The following is a 22,720-nucleotide window of genomic DNA, read 5'->3' on the forward strand; positions in this document are numbered from 1 at the left end:
CTGTCAAGTCAGCAGTCTACCCATGATTGTGTTGCCTATAGAAGTAGACTGAGAGACCATTTAAAGGCCTTTGCAGGTGTTTTGAGTTAATTAGCTGATTAGAGTGTAGCACCAGGTGTCTTCGATATTGAACCTTTTCACAATATTTAAATTTTCTGAGATACTGAATTTGGGGTTTTCATTAGTTGTCAGTTATAATCATCACAATTAAAAGAAATAAACACTAGAAATATATCAGTCTGTGTGGAATGAATGTATACATTATGCAAGTTTCACATTCTGAATGGAATTACTGAAATAAATACATTTTTTGATGATATTCTAATTTTATGACCAGCACCTGTATATGCACTCTAGCAACTTCCACAAGCAAAAAAATACATATATTTGCGATAATGCAGTTATGAGCTAAAGCCCGCGGTAGTCATCACATGACCGCTGAGTTGTGGTGATCGTCACAGCCCTAATTACAAAAGCATGGCTCTGCGGTAAAAGTGCCAGGTATAAATAAACAGGCCTGCCTGCAGTCCAGACCTGTCATCCATTGAAAACTATTGGCTCATTATGAAATGACAAATATGACAAAGGAAACCATGGAGAAGCTGCAACCCTATATCAAGAATAGGAAAACATTTAACTTTCAAAACTATAGCAATTGGTCTCCTCAGTTCCCAAACGCTTACAGAGTATTTCTAAAAGAAGTGGTGATACAACACAATGGTAAACATGCCCCATCCCAACTTTTTTTGTGTTCCTAGCATCAAATTCAAATGGGCATATAGTTTTCCAAAAACAATATTCCAACATTTGATATGTTGTCATTGTATCATATAATTCAAAACAGGGATACATGATCTGCACATTATTGCATTCTGTATTTTTTTACCCAGCGTCCCAAATATTTACTATCAAACTAGACTCAACATTTTCAACTAATCACGAATGCTTGAAAGTCTCCATAAGGCATAACGTCCTCCTACACCACCATAAACACAAACACTCCATAAAATATGAAAACAATTCATACAGAAATTGAATGTTTGAACGGTCTCCCTAAGGCATGGTGTCTTCATTTTTACTGACTAAAAGAGTGACCGGTCAGAATAACCTGGCTGATGGAGGCACTATATAAAGGGCAATGTTTAGCGAGACGACAAATTCAGGCTGACTTAATTTAAAGCAAATACAGGCACACTACACTTCTACTATTCAACTTAATGCGTCTGATTTTAATTACAGAAATCAGCTCGTCTTAACCATGCAAAGAATAGAACTAGAATGCTGATGATTAGCTACAAGGATGACACACATCAAACAATCAAATGTCTACCATCGGTTCAGGAGTGGAGACAGCCCGCTGCAGCTCACAAACTGATCCACCTGTAGTGAATATTTCCTTCTGCAAAACAGAACTGCTCTGCACATCTAATGCCGCTAATATTTTATCTGCTTACAGCCTATTAGGGATGGTATCACTTCAAACTTGAGGGATATGGATACTTTAGCAAAGCAGTGTATAAAGACTACAACAAATGCATCCTGTAGTTGTTTACTGGTCTCAAATCACAGGAATTATGGCCAACTCTTTCAGTCACAAGTTTGTAACTCATTTGTTGGTTTTTAAGCATGAATATTATATAAATATTAAGAATATTGCCACATTTGACAAGTACAATTTCAGCAAACAAATAGGTGAATAATTATGAAACCCATTTGCAAAAACAAACGACAACTTAACAATTAAAATGGATCAACAAAAACAAGGTGGACATAAAAACTATTAAATTAAAACGTAGGCCACACCTTGAACATGGATGTGCCACCATTTGGTCTGTAATGTGCAAGTGCATGGGCTACTTTTTTGGTAAAAAGTTGAATTATTAAATTTAAAACGTAACAAATATCTACATTTATAGCACACCGTTAAAAAGACTAGTCATAACATTTCATTTTAAAATTAATGCAAACAAATGCTAAGCAATTAAAGGTTATTGTAGAAAAGTATTTTAAAAGTATTCAGACCCTTATTCTAAAAAATGTGTTAAAAAAATTACTTTCATAGCAATTACTGCCTCAAGTTTTCTTGTGTGTGACCCTACAAGCCTGGCATATCTGTATTTTTGGGGTTTCACTCACTCTTCTCTGTAGATACTCATAACCCCTGTCAGGGTGCATGGGGAATGTCACTGCACAGCCATTTTCAGGTCTCTCTATAGATGTTTGATCGGGTTCAAGTCCGGCCTATGGCTAAGCCACTCAAGTACATTCACAGACCGGTCCCATAGCCACTTGTGTTGTCTTGGCTATGTGCTTAGGGTGGTTGTCTTGTGGGAAGGTCAACCTTCACCTGAGTCTGAGATCCTGAGCGTTCTGGAGCAAGTTTTCATCCAGGATCTCTCTGTACCTTTCTCTGTTCATCTTTCCCTTAAACCGGACTAGTCACTCTGTCCCTACTGCTGAAAAACACCTTGCTTCACCATAGGGATGCATTGGCCGTATGACCAGTGCCTGGTTGTCTGCAGACATGACGCTTGACATTAAGCCCAAAGGAGTTCAATTTTTCCAAAATGGAAACATTTTAGAATGATGGAGACCACTGTTCTTCGAGACCTTCAATGATGCAGACTACAGGAAACCAGGCACCGCACATCTGGCCAATGCATCCCTACAGTGAAACAAGGTTGGAGCAGCAACAGGTTATGGGGATGTTTCTCAGCAGCAGGGACTGGGAGACTAGCCAGGATTGAGGGAAAGATAAAGACAGAGAAGTACAGAGAGATCCTGGATGAAAACCTGTTCCAGAGTGAACAGAATCTTAGACTGTGGAGAAGGTTGACAATCCAACAGGACAATGACCCTAAGCACACAGCCAAGACGATGCAGGAGAGGCTTTGGTACAAGTCAGTGAATGTCCTTGAGTGGCCCAGCCAGAACCTGGACTTGAACCCGATTGAACATCTCTGGAGACCTGAAAATGGCTATGCAGCATTGTTTTGCATCCAACCTGACAGAGCTTAAGAGGATCAGCAGAGAAGAATAGGAGAAACTACCCAAATACAGGTGTGCCAAGCTTGTAGCGTCATACCCAAAAAGACCCTAGGCTCACACCCCTCTTCCATTAAGGGATGAGAATAATAGTGTATATTTCATATTAGGGGTGGGCGATATAACCCAATAATATAATTATTTAAAAAACGATAACAGTATTGATTGAATTATCGTCAAGCCCTGTCATATTTCAGTTTCTTATAAACGTGCAAAAAAAAATTAAACCCGTTTTGTTTTTATTATGGGGTATTGCGAGCAAGTTCGATTTTTTTCCCCCTCATAATTTAATACATTTTAAATGTAGGCTATACTGTAACCAAATGTAGATTAGGGTCTATCGCCACTCATTAATTCACTACACAGCAGATTCCAAAGCAAGTGCATAACCCATTGTCTTTTGAGATGCTGATATATAATCATACTTTTTCAATGTGTTATAGTCACAAAAGTTGCTTTTTTGATTTGACCGTATAAAATGTTTAACAAATTATGTACTGAATGATAATCTTTACATTTGTGTATTGATCGCTTTTTCATTTTGCCTTCTGAATGTCAGTCCTTTGTTTCTTACAAAGTCTCGTATGTTTTGAGGGGACCTCATTTTTAGAAAAGGTTCTTCTGCATCTTTGCATTGTTTGCACTCCAGCATTGTTGCTGTTTTTCCTTGGATGATGTGGTTGCCAAAGTGCTTCATCACAGCTTGTATTTCTGTTTTGTTCCATGCTATTCTTCTCATGATTTTTCTGGGTTTGGAAACATCTGTAAGAAAAACATTATGAGCAACATAGAATTTCTAAGCAATAACACCAAAATATTAGGTTATAGTCAATACTACCAAAATATTTGGTTATAACAGAGTATCTTAAGTGTAGAAATAATTGAGTATTTCGAAAATGTATGAAACTGAAACAGCTTGGCTAGATAATAGCAATCCTAAATTAGCTTAGGCATAACAAACTGACAAAACCACACAGTATATTGGCTTTTTACCAGGGGCCAAAATGCTAAGTGTTATATTTGGACACCATCCAAAGAACACCTACTACTGAAGCAAACTGAATTGCATGTTTGAAAGTAATCAGGGGTTAAGCTCAGTCCTTAGTCCAAGCCATGTAGCCATGAGGGCAAATTGTTTTTTTCTTCCTATGACTGCTCAGATAAAAACTGTCAAAAACAAAAAACCAGGCAAGCCCATGTGAAAGGCTGTGTCGTTAACCACTACGCCACAGTGCAGTACATTTACTGGGTATCAGTATAGCCTCTTGACATTATATCATTTTGTCACGCATTAACATCACGCCGACTTTTAATACTTTGTTAGACACCATTAATCATTGTGTTAAACTGAGTATTGTTTCTTATTAAGTTTGCCTCCAAATAGAATCTATGAACTGTATGACGTTTGCCTCTAGCTGTTTTAAAAGCTTATTAGCAAGTTATGTCGCTAGACGCCATTAAACATTGTGGTAAATTGATTTATTTCTTATTTAGTTTACCTCTACCACAAATAGCATCTATGAACTGTATGGCTTTTGCCATTGGCCGTTTTAGCCAATTCGTGAATGACATTGATACAATAACTACTGTTTTAATATAGGTGACGATAACATACTTTTTCATCAAGTGAAAAGACGAGAGAATTGTGTTGCCAGAGAAGTATTTGTCTATCCTGAAGAAATCCTATGACAGAAATACTCGCAATATAACAGTAAACAGTTTCATTTTAGGCTTCCCATGACGCAGCTACTGAAGGTTGTAGCCAGCAAAGTTTGTATGGCCAAGATCTACTCAGCCAAGAGCCTGATCAATTTGAATAGTTGGGAAATTGATATACAAAGGACAACAGAGAGAGGATGGGAGACGTGTTTGATTTGTGCTGTACTTATGCCACCTTTCACTAGCCTCCTATTTTTTAAGAAATTAGTTGGAAATCTATATCACACTCAAATCCACAACTTCCAATAAAGGTTCAATAATGTTCAGATCTGGTGATTGAGAGGCCATTGAAGGCGTTTCACATTCTAGTGTTCATAAAACCAATCTTGAATTGGTTTAGTATAGAGAAATTAGCATCCTGGAATATTGGAACATCATGAAGGAATAGAGCAACAGCCTAAAACAGATCACTGACTTTCCAAACGCCTTTTGAGGAATACTAGCCCTATCAATCTTCATAAGCTTACATTGGTCATCCAAACATGCTGCTACAGAATGTACTCATAGATACACATGTATCTATAATTTCACCCAAAAAGGAAAGTACCAAGTTTTGGAGAAGTTTGTTCTGCTTGATGGCCGTGTCGCTGCTTCCGATTGTGATGAACATTTGCCTCGGCACGTTTGGAGTCTGGATGGTGCGAGGGATTGTCTGGTACACCACATGGATGTTGACCCGGCCCAATAAAATTGCAAAAATCTGGTACACTGGTTACGCCTGCAGCTTCGCTGTGAAGCTGTTCAATTTCTGAAAATCAAGGGAAAAGGAAGGTTAAAGGAAAAAGTTGAGCACTTTCAATACCAACATGTGTTCAATAATTGTCAATATAGATTACTACTCTTTACCATGATGAGCACTAATATGATCATGGCACTGCAGCTTTTGAAATACACTAACAGGTGTTTAAGGAAAACCCACTAGTGTTTCCATTAGGTTTTGGGCCACCACAAGTCCCCAGAACAGCTTCAATGTCTTGGCATAGATTCGATTAGTCTCTGGAGGTCTACTGGAGGTATTCTTCCAAAACATATTCCTTCATTTTGAGATTTGATGATGGTGGTGGAAGGCACTGTCTAACTACAGTGTATCTCAACCCTGCTCTTGGAGGCACCCAGCCCTGCATGTTTTAGATTCCTTCCTGCCCTAACAGACCTGATGTAGTCTAATCAAGGACGTGAAAATGAGCTGATCATTTGAATCAGGTATAATAGAGCATGGAAAGATCAAAAACATGCAGGGAGGGGTGCCTCCATGAGCTGGGTTGAGAAACACTGGTCTAACATGTCGGCCGGAATTCTCCCATAGATGTTCATTTGGGTCGAAATCTGGAAGCGAAGGTTATAAGTAGGCTTGGGTATCGAGTATTGATTGGAACCGGGACTAGCTTTGCGATTTTCCCGGTATCGTTCAAAAGTTCAAATTTCGATTCCTAGTTTCGATTCACAGTCCACCGACCGGAAGAAGAAACCGCTGAACACCAACGAAGAAGCGTCCACCAAAGTGTGGTTTCGCTTTTCTAAACAGAACTTCGTAACCTCTGACTGTTTCATCCTAACGTCGTTGGTTCCAACGTGAATAACTATCTCCTCACTCTATACTTGCCAGTTTTGCGGCTACGTCGGTGGCTCTGCCCCCCGGTAAACAGTGTAAGATCGTCGGCTGATTCTTTAGTCTAATACTGCGGGTAATGGAATCGCCGATGACTAAAGTTTTTAGTTTTTCAAGGCCACCGGTAGAACATGCCTGCCGATCATTCCCCTCCGAACGATTATTCTCCTCTGTGTTGTAGCTACAATAATTACAATGATAAGGCATTTTAATGATACTTAGCGTCGGGTGTTCAGGGGTGAGCAGTTCTGTTAATTTTGTCCATAAAGAGTCCCGGTGTAGTAAATTTGGGTAAGAGGTCAACAGAGGAAAAATATTGTGTTGGTAAACTCTTAAAGTATAATTCAAATCTCGCTTTCTCCTATTTATGTGTTCAAGCTTCTTCTACAACCAGCGAACTTGTTTTCTCCACAGCAGGAGATACTATCTGTCCAGAACGCTCACGCATCCTGCCTGAGAAGGCAGATATGATCATTTTCCTAAACAAGAACTGTTTCTGATTTTATACTGTACCTGCTGCTAATCTGGACTGGGTATTAAAAGCTGTTTCTTATTGTTTATTTGCTATTCTGCACCAGGTTAGCCCCTCAGTGAGAGCACGGTAACATGTTTAAGTTCCTGCAGCATCATACACTCATGTGTAAATGTGTTTTCATGAGGTTTTCAAAAATAAAACTCTCTTAAGGAAAGTGTACCCCTTTTTTGACCCTGCCTCTTAAAAGAATAAGAATCGTTAGGAACCGGAATCGAAACAAGGAATCAGAATCATTCAAATTCAAACAATACTCAACCCTAGTTATAAGATATGATTCACAGCATTTTCATACGGAAACCATTCAGTGACTACTTGTGCTCTGTGGATGGGGGATTTGTCATTCTAGAAGTGACTACTCCCATCAAGATCAAAATGTTTTACTCTAGGATAAAGGTGATCATTCAGAATAACTTAGTAATGATTTCAGTGACCCTAACCTAAGTGGAGAAATGAACCAAAACCATGCCAGGAAAATGCCCCCCATATCATTAGAGCCCTACAGACACTTATATCCAATAGATCTAAATGCAGATGTAACTTTAGTCATGTTTTTCTTTTCAAGGCTTCAGCAAGCAAAGGCACTAAAGTCCTATTGTTTCTTAGTGTTCCTTATTATTATTTTCCTTCTACCATTTTGGGTGAAAGATTCCTGTCAGATAAAATGCCCTTCATAACTTTTGCCATTATTGACTTTCCACAATTCTGGATTTTGTGAAAACTGATTCAAACGCTCAGCTGTAAAGTATGGTTCACTTTGGTGAATAACATTACCTTTCATCACAGGAGCAGATATGTCTGCAGAATCTTCATTATCTGACTCAGTGGTAGAACCGTCTTCGTCACTCACATCAAGTAGGTCTAAAATCGCAAAAACAAATCATGACCAGGCTGTTACTGTCATGAACTATCTGTACAGTGTCAGCTTGCACAATCACTAACATGCAACTCTAGCCTGAAGAAGCCATGCAGAAGAGACTTGTAAACCTTTTTTTGGCACAATATGCTAAGACTGCATAACAAGCAAGTATCTACAGAATTGGTCGGTCAGACCTAAAGTGACAGTGGCCACTTGAGGATTCCATAAATAGATCTTGGTAAGGGGTGAGTGCCATAAAGATGTAGAAAAGGTGTTGCAGAGTCCCTTCACCGCAAAGCCACAAAGGTAGGGAGGCAAGTCCCTGCAGTAACTGACTGTGGCATATGCCACTGAAAAAAAACATTTTAATCTATGCACTTAAAACAGCTAAGTATGTGTGTGTTTTTTTGACTATGAATAACATTAAGACAGAATCCCAAAGCTTTTTCAGTAAATATTTGATGGGGTTTAGACATACCTGCAACAGCAAAGGTTAATGTAAACATTACTAGACAAAAAATTGTACTCTGATATTAGAGAATATACAAATAAGCACTCTGACCTTCAATTTCAATGTCATCCAACGACTTTCCCTTCAGATTTGGAAGGCACCCTTTCTCCATAGCCAAAAGGAGCTTTGACAATTTTGCCATTTGTGTAGTTGCTTCTGGAAGTCTGTAAAACTCTCTATGAACTCTGATGTCATGACCTAAAAAGTTGGCCAAGTTATCCAGCTCGTTGTTCTTTAAGTTCAGGATTTGTGACAGTGTAGCCACATGTTTGCGTAATGCTGTGGACCGCAGATGCTGTGGGTTCTTCGCACCACATTCACTTGCAAAACACCTGATGCTGTCGTCTCCCCGAAATGGGCTCTCACATTTGGGTCTTGCAAATAAGTAAGGATTATCTTTTGTAACTCCACACTCTTCCCTTCTTCCAACCAAAAGTGTTAAGGTATCAACCATTTTGGGAGTAAGCAGTATTGCAACTTTTCGCCCTCTTTTCCCTTCCATTTCAACTCTACTAAAAGTCTTGCAAAGACTTTCCTCAAATTTAGATAGGCCCACAGCAACATCTGAATGCAGCCTACTCTGATCTCTATCCTGGAAAGATTTTAAAAGAAGGTTAGACACCTCACCAGCACGCCGTCTGTTAAAGACGATTAGCTGTGAAAGGGCTACTTTGGTCAGTTTGACATAGTCATGTAGTGATGATTCATTAGTTAGGGATAGAAAAGCTTGCTCTCTAGTCTTCTCCAGATGCTGGCTGAAAAGTACCACATCTTCTGTGAATGGTAGTGTGGATGGTTTGTTGAATTTGGCCTTATATAGGGTACGGAGTGCTGTGCTTGACACAAGTTCAGCCCATTTAGCGGTATATAGTGCTTTAAAGGCCTCAGTAGATTTTTCCAGGGGGCTATCTTCCGACATAAGGGCCCTACAGTGTATTATATCCGATATCTTAACCAGTGAGTGTCCAAGTTTCAAAGAAAGGCTTGGTGTTTGATAAGAAAATGTTTCTTCATCGAAACCAGCAACTGTTTTGACTGCCTCGGCAACTTTATAAAAATTCACAGGCTTAATGGCATCTTCAAGGCTGTAAATTGTTGAATTTTCACGCAGATACAACAAAAGTCTTCCCATTTCCCGAAGCTTTTGCCGTATGTACTCAGATCTTTTGGGGTTTTTTCCGTGTTTATTATATAAAGACTGTGCAAGTTGTAGTATTGATATGTCACTTCGCACAACAGATGCCACTTCATCCTGATTCATTTTGCTTAAGATCTTCCAAACATCTTGGGAAATATGTTGACTGTAGGGTGCATCCACTAGACTGGCCAGCCCTAATACTTTCATTCTTCCAGTAGCTTCAGTGGCTGTCTTTGTTTTTGAAGGGCATCGGCGTACATGCCTCCAGAGCTCTTTGCGGACAAACATGCCTTTACAGTAGAGGCAATGCATGTAACTTTGACTAGCCTGTTTGACCTTTGGTCTTCTATTGACCTTCAGTGCTCCACTCTTCTTGTTACAGACCTCCTCATTGTGCATATGATTCCCTCTATTTCTAAGTTTGTCCAGCAAACTTTTTCGTTGTTTGGAGTTTTTGGGGAGTGAAAAAGCAAGTGCAATTTCAGCTTCTTGTTTCTCATGTTTTTGAAAATGTCTAGATATCTTAGATTGGGGTTTCCTACAGACAAAACAGTAGTTCTTCTTTGTGAAAGATGGTGTGGAGGAAACATTCTCCTCTTCTGTTGTCCCGCCTAAGCTGGATGACAAATTGAGATGCTCTACTTCCATGTTGGAGTTGGATGGGATGATTCTTTGAACTATAGGCTTGACTTTGTATGTATTGGATAGTCTATTCAACTCTTCGGAGTCTCGTTCAGAGTCTCGTTCAGAGTCTCGATCAGAGTCTTGATCAGAGTCCGATTGGCTGTCGGGTACATATTGCTCTTCTGACGAATAGTCCTCGCTTTCACATTCCTAAAAAAATAAAAGTTGTATTAGTAGTCTCATTAGCCATAACAATATATATAATTGTCGCATAAAATAAGCACATCTACAAACAGGGCGTGAATACAGCTGGTATTGGATTAGGACCCGGTTGTATCAAAAAATGTAAGTTCAATACTCTGAATTGGTATTGAAACTAAGATCAATGCATCGCTAATAAATGCAATGAGATTTTTTTGTTTATCCTAGTCCTCAATACTATGTTAACAGCAAAAACATGTAGGTGAACTTACCCTATAAAGATGAGGTTGCACTTTTAATAAACAGCTTTTGTGCCATACAAGAGAGCACCCTAAAAAAAACACAAGTAGTCAATGTTATAACCCTTGCACATGAAAATAAACTAATAAAAAGTATTAAAAAGTCACCATTGTGACGCAGTGCTTTAGTAGATTATTTAATTAAATACTCTTATGCTAAGTATTGTTAAATAATGCATATATATGAAAGAAAACGTAGCATTCTGTCATGGATAATAAAACAATACAATGTTGGAGCCCACAAGAAAACAGGGTCTTGATCGATGATCATAATGATCACTTTAAATGCTCTGATAAACATTCAATCACATTAACATATTTTAATGTACCATTCATAGGAACTACAGTTTTGCTCAAAAGTTTGCATACCCTTGGAGAATTGGTAATATATGTTCCATTTGTAAACATGAGCAGGCACGTACATTTTTTTACTGAACCCTGTTCAACAGTCTGCATACCCTTAGTTCTTAATACTGTGTATTTCTGCCAGGGGATGCAAACATATGAGCACAACTGTATTACACTTATATTTATAGTATTAAATATTTATTTCAGATTTTCCATATTCCCCTCGTCTATACTCTTTGGAATTGCTGCTAATCTACATTTTTATGTATATTTTAAATTTTTTTTCTTTATATTTGACTTAATGATTACTGCGTAGATGTCGTGGGCCATGATATAAGACAAGTGTGTGAACAGACACGCATGTTACGTGTCTCTAATCGAGTGAGAGCTAGCTTGTAACTCCAAACGCCGGGTACAGAACCTTGTAGCTCGGCAATGATGCTCATTCTATGGTAAATTGTGCATAGCTTTGTTAAAAACTAAGACAAATCTTAAATATTCTATTTTTATTTAGTGACATGTCAATTAAGCAATAAACTATTTGAAGCAGGGATACCCTAAACACATGAAAAAAAATTGGTTTGGTATCTACAGCTTGAATTTGATTGTTTTAGGGTTAATATACAAGATGCAAATAAGGCTAACTAAAATAGTCTACAGTGTTTATGCTATTTCAAGATGGAATGGCTTTAATGTAAGCATTACAGCTTGATTGGCCAAAACGCATGAACATTTTGTCTATAGCCCGCTGAATCCCTATTGCTAAAATTTTATACCCATGTTAATCTCTGCAAATTTTGAAAGACTAATATAACAAACGTAAACATGGCATATTAAATGCAAATGAAAAAAAAAACTCATGTTGGGCAAGTCTGTGCCCATTGAGGTCTGGAAACCGGCTACCTTTGTTTCTCCATTTAAATAAATCAGAAGCCAATTGAAATATTGGCTTGATTATAAAAACAAATAAATATATCAAACCCATCTCCAAAATCAACTGGTACTAGCAGTCTCGATGTTTAAGAATTGTTTTTGTTGTGGACAGTTTTTATCATACAGTATGAAGATCGGGGCAAGAAAAGACACACCTTTACATTGCATTCCAGACCACCTGAGTGATGACATTGTGCCACCACTGCAGACATTGCATTTGTCCAAAGAGGATGCAACAGCATGTACAAGAATATGCTGACACTGGAAAAAAAAATTAAGAGAATTGCCATTAACAAACAGTACATTACTGTTCTATTCCAATTACACTGGGGAGAACAAGTATTTGATACACTGACGATTTTGCAGGTTTTCCCCACTTACAAACCATGTAGAGGTCTGTCATTTTTATCATAGGTACTCTTCAACTGTGAGTGACGAAATCTAAAACAAAAATCCAGAAAATCACATTGTATAATTTAAGTAATAGATTTGCATTTTATTGCATGACATAAGTATTTGATACATCAGAAAAGCAGAACCTAATATTTGGTACAGAAACCTGTTTCTGTAGTTCTTGACCAGGTTTGCACACACTGCAGCAGGGATTTTGTCCCACTCCTCCATACAGGTTGGAGTCTGTTTGTTTGATTGAGTGTGTGGATAGGTGTCGTTTATACAGGTAACAAGTTCAAATAGGTGCAGTAAATACAGGTAATGAGTGGAGAACAGGAGGGCTTCTTAAAGAAAAACGAACATGCCTGTGAGAGACGGAATTCTTACTGGTTGGTAGGTGATCAAATACTTATGTCATGCAATAAAATGCAAATTAATTAATTAAAAATCTTACAATGTGATTTTCTGGATTTTTGTTGAAGTGTACCTATGATAAAAATGACAGACCTCTACATGCTTTGTAAGCAGGACAACCTGCACAATCGGCAGTGTATCAAATACTTTCTCCCCACTGTACATTGGGCATATACCACAACCATCATGCATGGTTGATTACAAGAACATTGACAATATCCAAAGTCTTACATTATATAAACAGCTCTAGTTCCAGTATATTTAATGATTGAAATGAAATAAAAAAGCACCTCTTCAGTGTTCTCGGTCTCTGTAGTAACGGACATTTCTTGGACATGGATTTGCTATGAAGAGAAAGAAGACATTTAAAATCATTAGCCCAATAGTATTATAATATCAAACTAGACTCAAACGGTTTAACTAAACGGTTTAACACAGGCAATATTTCACAAACCCCAGAGATGCATTAATGCTCTATTAAATTGGTTACCAAACACAATGAGGGCAGTAAAAAGCAATGTGACGTCATACCCATGGTATACAGTCTCACAAACCAGGTAGGTGGAATCATGAATACCTATTGGCTGATAGCCAATATATATGGGACCGTATACCATGGCTATGATATCACTTTAATTCTCTAATTGCATTGGGAACTATTTCAGTAGAGCAACAAGGCCCAGCAGAGGTTTATGGTGTATTGCCAACATATTCCATGAAGCATTGTGCCTAAAAACAGCTCTTAGTTTTGGTATATTGGGCATATACCACACCCCTCATGCCTGGTTGATTACATGAACATTGACAATATCCAAAGTCTTACATTATATAAACAGCTCTAGTTCCAGTATATTTAATGATTGAAATGAAATAAAAAAAGCACCTCTTCAGTGTTCTCGGTCTCTGTAGTAACGGACATTTCTTGGACATGGATTTGCTATGAAGAGAAAGAAGACATTTAAAATCATTAGCCCAATAGTATTATAATATCAAACTAGACTCAAACGGTTTAACTAATCACAAACACTAGAACGTCTCCATAAGACATTACGTCCTCCTACACCAGTATTAGATCATAAACACACACACACTCCATAAAAATTGAAAACAGTTCAAAGTGGAATTAAACAGTCTCCATATGGCATGCTGTCCTCGTACACCAGTATAAGATCATATACACACACACACACTCCTCAACACATGTAAACCGTTCATACTGAACATTTATGTTTGAAAGTTCCCTTTAAGGCATGGCATCCACATATAGAAGCACAGAGAAACAAATCCACGTCACCATTAAAACCATGAAGAATATTAATAATAGGAAGCACTCAAATATTTTGATGTCAGCACATCTGGCAAGGGTAAGTTACTGAATTGCCTTTCCAATTTAAGATCTTACTCAAAGATTTCAATTGTCTAAGCCAGGTGGTTTGTATATTGGATGCTGATTGTCCGACTGCCGTGATACGTGGAGGCAATAAATCGGGGGGAGGGGGGTGTTATATGACCAATATACCTCGGCTAAAAGCGGTTCTTAGGCACGATCAAACACAGAGTGCCAGGACACAGGCAATATTTCACAAACCCCAGAGATGCATTAATGCTCTATTAAATTGGTTACCAAACACAATGAGGGCAGTAAAAAGCAATGTGACGTCATACCCATGGTATACAGTCTCACAAACCAGGTAGGTGGAATCATGAATACCTATTGGCTGATAGCCAATATATATGGGACCGTATACCATGGCTATGATATCACTTTAATTCTCTAATTGCATTGGGAACTATTTCAGTAGAGCAACAAGGCCCAGCAGAGGTTTATGGTGTATTGCCAACATATTCCATGAAGCATTGTGCCTAAAAACAGCTCTTAGTTTTGGTATATTGGGCATATACCACACCCCTCATGCCTGGTTGATTACATGAACATTGACAATATCCAAAGTCTTACATTATATAAACAGCTCTAGTTCCAGTATATTTAATGATTGAAATGAAATAAAAAAAGCACCTCTTCAGTGTTCTCGGTCTCTGTAGTAACGGACATTTCTTGGACATGGATTTGCTATGAAGAGAAAGAAGACATTTAAAATCATTAGCCCAATAGTATTATAATATCAAACTAGACTCAAACGGTTTAACTAATCACAAACACTAGAACGTCTCCATAAGACATTACGTCCTCCTACACCAGTATTAGATCATAAACACACACACACTCCATAAAAATTGAAAACAGTTCAAAGTGGAATTAAACAGTCTCCATATGGCATGCTGTCCTCGTACACCAGTATAAGATCATATACACACACACACACTCCTCAACACATGTAAACCGTTCATACTGAACATTTATGTTTGAAAGTTCCCTTTAAGGCATGGCATCCACATATAGAAGCACAGAGAAACAAATCCACGTCACCATTAAAACCATGAAGAATATTAATAATAGGAAGCACTCAAATATTTTGATGTCAGCACATCTGGCAAGGGTAAGTTACTGAATTGCCTTTCCAATTTAAGATCTTACTCAAAGATTTCAATTGTCTAAGCCAGGTGGTTTGTATATTGGATGCTGATTGTCCGACTGCCGTGATACGTGGAGGCAATAAATCGGGGGGAGGGGGGTGTTATATGACCAATATACCTCGGCTAAAAGCGGTTCTTAGGCACGATCAAACACAGAGTGCCAGGACACAGGCAATATTTCACAAACCCCAGAGATGCATTAATGCTCTATTAAATTGGTTACCAAACACAATGAGGGCAGTAAAAAGCAATGTGACGTCATACCCATGGTATACAGTCTCACAAACCAGGTAGGTGGAATCATGAATACCTATTGGCTGATAGCCAATATATATGGGACCGTATACCATGGCTATGATATCACTTTAATTCTCTAATTGCATTGGGAACTATTTCAGTAGAGCAACAAGGCCCAGCAAAGGTTTATGGTGTATTGCCAACATATTCCATGAAGCATTGTGCCTAAAAACAGCTCTTAGTTTTGGTATATTGGGCATATACCACACCCCTCATGCCTGGTTGATTACATGAACATTGACAATATCCAAAGTCTTACATTATATAAACAGCTCTAGTTCCAGTATATTTAATGATTGAAATGAAATAAAAAAAGCACCTCTTCAGTGTTCTCGGTCTCTGTAGTAACGGACATTTCTTGGACATGGATTTGCTATGAAGAGAAAGAAGACATTTAAAATCATTAGCCCAATAGTATTATAATATCAAACTAGACTCAAACGGTTTAACTAATCACAAACACTAGAACGTCTCCATAAGACATTACGTCCTCCTACACCAGTATTAGATCATAAACACACACACACTCCATAAAAATTGAAAACAGTTCAAAGTGGAATTAAACAGTCTCCATATGGCATGCTGTCCTCGTACACCAGTATAAGATCATATACACACACACACACTCCTCAACACATGTAAACCGTTCATACTGAACATTTATGTTTGAAAGTTCCCTTTAAGGCATGGCATCCACATATAGAAGCACAGAGAAACAAATCCACGTCACCATTAAAACCATGAAGAATATTAATAATAGGAAGCACTCAAATATTTTGATGTCAGCACATCTGGCAAGGGTAAGTTACTGAATTGCCTTTCCAATTTAAGATCTTACTCAAAGATTTCAATTGTCTAAGCCAGGTGGTTTGTATATTGGATGCTGATTGTCCGACTGCCGTGATACGTGGAGGCAATAAATCGGGGGGAGGGGGGTGTTATATGACCAATATACCTCGGCTAAAAGCGGTTCTTAGGCACGATCAAACACAGAGTGCCAGGACACAGGAAATATTTCACAAACCCCAGAGATGCATTAATGCTCTATTAAATTGGTTACCAAACACAATGAGGGCAGTAAAAAGCAATGTGACGTCATACCCATGGTATACAGTCTCACAAAGCAGGTAGGTGGAATCATGAATACCTATTGGCTGATAGCCATGGTATACGGTCCCATATATATTGGCTATGATATCACTTTAATTCTCTAATTGCATTGGGAACTATTTCAGTAGAGCAACAAGGCCCAGCAGAGGTTTATGGTGTATTGCCAACATATTCCATGAAGCATTGTGCCTAAAAACAGCTCTTAGTTTTGGTATATTGGGCATATACCACACCCCTCATGCCTGGTTGATTACATGAACATTGACAATATCCAAAGTATTTAATGATTTAGATGTTAGGGCACCGGGTAATTGTATCACACAGTACACCTAAATGGATGCATCGTAATTCGTAATATTCCTCCACTAATTTCTTGAAGTGTTTCCCTTAAATTTTTTACTCGTCTGTTTATACAACAAAGAGTTGTCAGTTTGTTTTTTTTCAACTTGTTTTGAAAGGAATAATTTGTATGTTGTGCAAATCTAATGGCAAAGACTACAATTACATTTTCATTCCAGGTTGTTACACAAAATGTATATGTCCAAGAGTTTTGTATACTTAGTGTTGGCAAGCCACTGTATCTTAGATTATGCTTCAAAGAACATTAGAATTTACCTTATTTCGCCACGGCCAGTCCGAGTCACCATAATCATAGGAAATTTCCTCTCCAGGTTTTATGTCGGACGTTGCAAATAAACAGAGATGGGGCTTCCCTCCAACTGTTAGCCTTTTCATTTTGCTGTTCGGATTGATATGGTCATCGTTGACAAATCTGGCAAGTGATTCAGTGTTTGCTGCATCAATACTAGACAAATAGAAAAATATTTCTTAGGCTTTTTGCTAAACCAACTATTCTATTAGCCTACATTATCACTGTACAAATATACACTTTCCAGTGATAAATGCTGTCATGTTCACAATTAAATATACCAAAAGACTGCATTTTAAACCTATATTTTAGATGCAAGTAATTTATGTTTGCAGCCAATACAACTACAGATATTATGTCACTCCTCCAGTGCCCGCCCTATTCAGACATCTGGATAACTACCCTGCTAAAATCATGCACATGCAAAACCTTCTTGCAATCTCCGGAGGTTGAACCCCCATGGGGAGAACCAAATTAAACATTATTACTTTGACAATAATTAATGGGAGCTTTGAATGACTACCAAACAATCTACCAGTATATGCAGGGCAATTAAAATGTCACTGTGCAAACATTTTTGAACAGACATGCCTCTTTAACAACACTAGCTTTGGTTCCAATCCAAGTTCAGTGCAGATTTCCATAATCCAGGGTGGTGAATCTGATTACATAATATAGTTTTTTGGCAACGCCCCCCCAATGTTTGGCATGGGGCTACCTCTATAGCTTTCGACAATCATTGCCCATGCCACTTTAATAGTACCAAAAATTATAGGTATGTAGTTCTTGCTTCAGAAAGTTAAGACTTTCATAATGTTACAAAGTCAGAACCAGACTTACCACCACAGTTTCCCATTGAAACTTAGGTCAAACATGAAAACATTAAGGGCATCACTGTATTGTATTCTTCTTCTTTTGCTCTCATCAAATGTAATAAAGTCCCCTCTGTATTCCAGCAGGAAGTCTCCTTTTCCAAAGTAGCTATTGCTGAATACTCCATGACCTACACAGGAGAAAAAAGTAGTTAACATTCATTCATATACTATATTCTACTGTGCTCTACTGTTGATGTCTATGACTAGCATAGGTGTGTTATGATCTGGAACAAAATGTGTGTTAGCACGGTGCTCCTATTTCTTCACCAGTTTGTATTAGAACGAGGACAAGGACATAATGACCAGCATATACTGTGAAAAAGGCTGTGTTTCCATATTAATGCCCATGGTTTTGGAACAGGATGTCCAACAAGCTCACATAGGTGTGATGGTCAGGTGTCCACATACTTTTGGCTATATAGTGCATGTGGACTGGATTTTGTGAATTTGGCTAGTTCAGCCACAACCATTGATTACAGGTGAATTTAATTGAGCACACAGCTATGAAATCTCCATTTACAGTTCATCAGTATCCCACCCTGCTAAAGGGTGCTAATACCAATCAACTTTCAGTGCTGTTTTAGTGAAGCTGAAATGTCTAGGAGAAAACACAGCAGAGCCATGTTTTTAATGCCATATTGCCCAGCCCTACCTCACTGTGCCAAAAATAGAGCGTGTTTGACATTTCAGATAACTATTTTGAGATTACCCAAATATAAACTGTTCTTGTTGAAATGTAAATGTCAATAAACAGGTTTTTAGAACACAATTTTATCCCTGCATTTTAATGCAGAATCCTGTGTTACCGAGACCTCTGCCCCCTATACATTTCAGTGTTTTGTTCAGATGTAGTAAGCATGGTCATAAGTCAAAATGAAAGACTGTAAAACTCACCTTTGAAGGGGTTAATGAACTTCTTTAGAAAACCAACTTTGTCCAGTGAATTGGAAATATAATATAGTGCATCTTGTTCAGGATTTCTGCCCCTTCCTCCTCTCCTTTCTTTGAGGCTCATTGTTGTTTATATGTTCCTAATCAATGAAAAGCAAATGCTACCATTAATTATGGATTCAAAAACATATACATTCAAAACATATAAACAAGAGAATATTAGAGATATGACCAATCAACATCACATACAATGCTTAGGCTGCCACCGTTTAAACTACATTTACAAAATACCCAACCTCACATGGCTAACAAATAAAAAAAAATAAAAAACACACCATACTAGACAGTCAGCCAGAATTGCTAACGTTACAGCACTCTCCATTCTGACCGGAAGATGTTGCAAACTCGTATGGCTCAAGTAAAAAGATCCTGTCAGAATTCTGTGCCTCAGTGTATGCATGCCTCCTATTCTAATCTTGCAGAATTGATGACGTGCTGCCGCAAAATGCAAGTTGGGTTTATCAGAGTTACTTGAATCGTGAGAGCCCTAATTTCATATTGAATAAACGTATTCATGTTATCAATCAACGGGATTAACCTCCAAAAAGATGAATACGTAGACGCTAAATATTTTAACCATAGTCACTGTATGATGCTGGTTAGCTGCATAATTGCATAATGCAAAGCACCAATCTGCTCGCGTATATGTTATTGTACTTGCTGCGTTATGAGGGGTGGATAATGCATTTAACAGGCCTAGGGAAGCTACTGATATGACTTTCAAAGTCACTTAATGCCTGAACAGTGCCTCAAAATAACACCCATAGGCAAATGATCATTACCACAACAATGCTTTCTGTTGTCGAGCGCTGATATTAAAGACCTATTCACCAATATTGCAGTGTCATGGATAGATCACCTAATGTTTGTCAAGGGTTATGATAATGTAAGTCTTCCTTAAGTTATCCCACATTTAATTTAATAGTTGCTATTACTACAATATATTAATGTACGTATCAAATGTATTATTTTATTTCCTTTTGCTGAAATGCCTGCATAAACACAAATACTTTGGGATTGCAATAGTTAACTTAAGGTCCATAAACTTACACTGCATTAAATATATTAGAACCCCGACATTCAGACTTATAGACGTATTTATAGGCATTCAGACATATTCAACTATGTAAATCTGTCTTAAGTTCACATTCCTAGCAGTATCATACAAGCAAAAAAGGATACAAAATATCCTCTTTAAACAGCAAATCTCATAATAGATTTATAGCTTATTTATATCATGTTAAACTCATGCGCTACACTGTACTGGATGCATAATAGTTTTTAGCCTCAAAATCATAATACCTTTCTTAACAAAACAAAGTAAATTATTTTTACTATATACATAACCATTTGAAAGGGAAATGTGGAGATTAAATGGAAATTACTTAATTCTAGTCTAATTGAAGCATTAAATGTAACATTTTCATCCTTAGTAATGCCAAGATCTGATGTCTCCCATGGTAGGTTCATCTCTTTTTCTCTACTTCTGATCACCAGCTTTCAAATTCAAAACAATTTTAACAATATGTTGACCTGGGACCTCAAACTTACTGCCCAGATAGAAAACATTACTTAGCTAATCATAGTCCAAACTAGTAATCACTAGAAGTGTGAAACTGGTCTAGTATATAAACTAGTCATATTTTAATGCAATGTGTCATGAGACAGGCATCACAAAAATGTTACACCTTTTATTTTTCTAAATTTCAGACAATAGTATAAAACAAAAATTGCAAGATTTAAAGCGAGCAAAAAGATAAACCCTCATGATGTACTGACATTGAGAGCACCCGATGTTCACAAATTCATGAAACTATTAGCATTTCTTTCAAACAAAAACTGCACAAGCTTGTGAAAACACAAAACAAGTGAAAGACCTTATGTATTGCATAACATACCTTAACAAGGGTCTCTAAATCAGCTCCAGAGCAACTGTCCTGGTTGTTGTCATTCCAACCCCATGTATATGCAGCCACATTCAGTTACTAACCGTATAAATATTTCTTCACTTGTGAAATACAAAGTCTAAATATTTCTTCACTTATGAAATACCAAGTCAATCATCTGACCAAATGTGCTGCGTTTACATCACAACCCAACATACAGGGTTATTTGAACCCAACTGTAATAGTGAACTATGAGTGATGAAAGACAGTTCTCCAACTCAATATCAATTGTGGCTTTAGTATGGGGCTACTCAGCCACAACAGGTAGACCTATCAATGTACTTGCCACTCGTTCCCCTTGTTCTTACTATTAGACCGCACAGGACCCCCGCAGTTGAGCAACAACGCCTGAATGCCTTTTTAACATGTGTTAAAAAGGCCTTCACTATTTAACACAGAGTCAAACTTACCCAGCCACTATGCCTAAATAAAATTACAAAATACATCGGCCAAGTGTTTTGACAATACACTATATTCATATTATATTACTATTACTCACCTATTTGGGTGAATGAGGGATACATCAGTCAAATTATCAGATCATGACAAGAGGAACACTTGTCATTCCTCAAACACGGCCAAACACAAAGCCATGTATTGGCTTTTTATACAGTTTCTAAACAACACTAAAAGCGAAATCATTTTGAGAGAAGAAACTGCTGGCACTTCAGAGCCCATTGAATGTCCATCATTACATTCGCTAACGTTAGCTTGAAACAATTACTTAACTTACCGCTAACAAGCAGACGACAACAATTAACTCACGTTTCGGACAGAAATACGATATTAACAAATGTTTTAAGCACATGCAAAAAAAAAAAAAATTAGCCAGACTACAAAAACACTCAGGACTGACTATAAAACTGCGAGACACTCCAACAATAACATCAACGCAAGTTTAATCTCAGTAGTATTAACCCATTAGCCTGCTTGAACAACAGAACAGGAGAAGTACAGTACATAATTACCAAGCTACAAGTACTATAGCAGTCATTACTCTACCCTGTTCACGTTTGTGTTTAAACTGCACATTTTATATATTTTAGCTATAAAATTGTAAACTAAATAATACATTTGATCAATTGTGTGAATAGAAAAATTACTTACCTATTTAGTAGTGAAGATAACCATTAGAAAAGTCCTCTTCGCGTCGCGGTTTCTTTCAGGTGATGTCTTCTGAGGTAAAATAAACTTCAGCATAACTTGGCGGGGTTTCACTAGCTATAGGCTCGCGACATAGAAAGTTGATAGTTTGCCGCCAGAATGCGGTGACTCACAGCCGCAACCGCGAATCAACGATCGTCCCCGTTATTGACAGAAGCAGTAGCCAATCGGTGATCAGACATGCATACAACCCATGAGCCAATGAAAAAAAATCGTATCAAGCTGCACTACCAACAACCAGACATAGGGGGAGTATGGGCTGTGTGTGATACACAACAAAACCAGGTCTTTATGGTATATTAGGACATGAGTTAAAAAAGCAGGACATAGTTAATAACAATGAAATAAGTACTTCTACAGTGCCCGACTTATGGGGACATTGAAAATGTCCTCATAAACCAAAATGTCCTCATAGTGCTGGTGAGATTTCAGGTCAAATGTCCCCCTATACCATATAAACAAGAACACACTTATACACACACACACACACACACACACACACACACACACACACACACACACACACACATTCATATACATACATACCTACCTACCTATACATACATAT

General features: G+C 37.8%; 1 protein-coding gene and 1 long non-coding RNA gene across 6 annotated transcripts in view; both read right to left on the bottom strand.

The window, feature by feature from the left end:
- LOC117593605 overlaps nucleotides 1-22,720 on the bottom strand; it is an 84,720-nt gene that overhangs the window by 12,591 nt on the left and 49,409 nt on the right. The window lies entirely within an intron of this gene.
- LOC109615254 (histone-lysine N-methyltransferase, H3 lysine-36 specific-like) lies at nucleotides 1,209-22,616 on the bottom strand. Of its 5 annotated transcripts, none has more exons than XM_034289283.1 (14): nucleotides 22,096-22,616; nucleotides 18,986-19,122; nucleotides 18,057-18,219; nucleotides 17,183-17,372; nucleotides 15,777-15,830; nucleotides 14,643-14,696; nucleotides 13,509-13,562; nucleotides 12,916-12,969; nucleotides 11,974-12,079; nucleotides 10,511-10,569; nucleotides 8,327-10,247; nucleotides 7,680-7,766; nucleotides 5,312-5,512; nucleotides 1,209-3,807 (listed from the first exon to the last, which is right to left on the bottom strand). In XM_034289283.1, exons 2-14 carry the CDS (start codon nucleotides 19,104-19,106, stop codon nucleotides 3,557-3,559), a joined length of 3,315 nt encoding a protein of 1,104 aa, XP_034145174.1. In that variant the 5' UTR covers nucleotides 19,107-19,122; nucleotides 22,096-22,616; the 3' UTR covers nucleotides 1,209-3,556. The 5 variants fall into 5 exon arrangements, with proteins under 5 accessions (XP_034145174.1, XP_034145173.1, XP_034145176.1 ...); XM_034289282.1 differs by having other exon boundaries at nucleotides 20,941-22,616; XM_034289285.1 differs by having other exon boundaries at nucleotides 5,312-5,501; nucleotides 18,986-22,616.

The sequence above is a fragment of the Esox lucius genome, chromosome 21 (genome assembly GCF_011004845.1).
Source record: "Esox lucius isolate fEsoLuc1 chromosome 21, fEsoLuc1.pri, whole genome shotgun sequence".
NCBI classification, from domain to species: domain Eukaryota; kingdom Metazoa; phylum Chordata; class Actinopteri; order Esociformes; family Esocidae; genus Esox; species Esox lucius.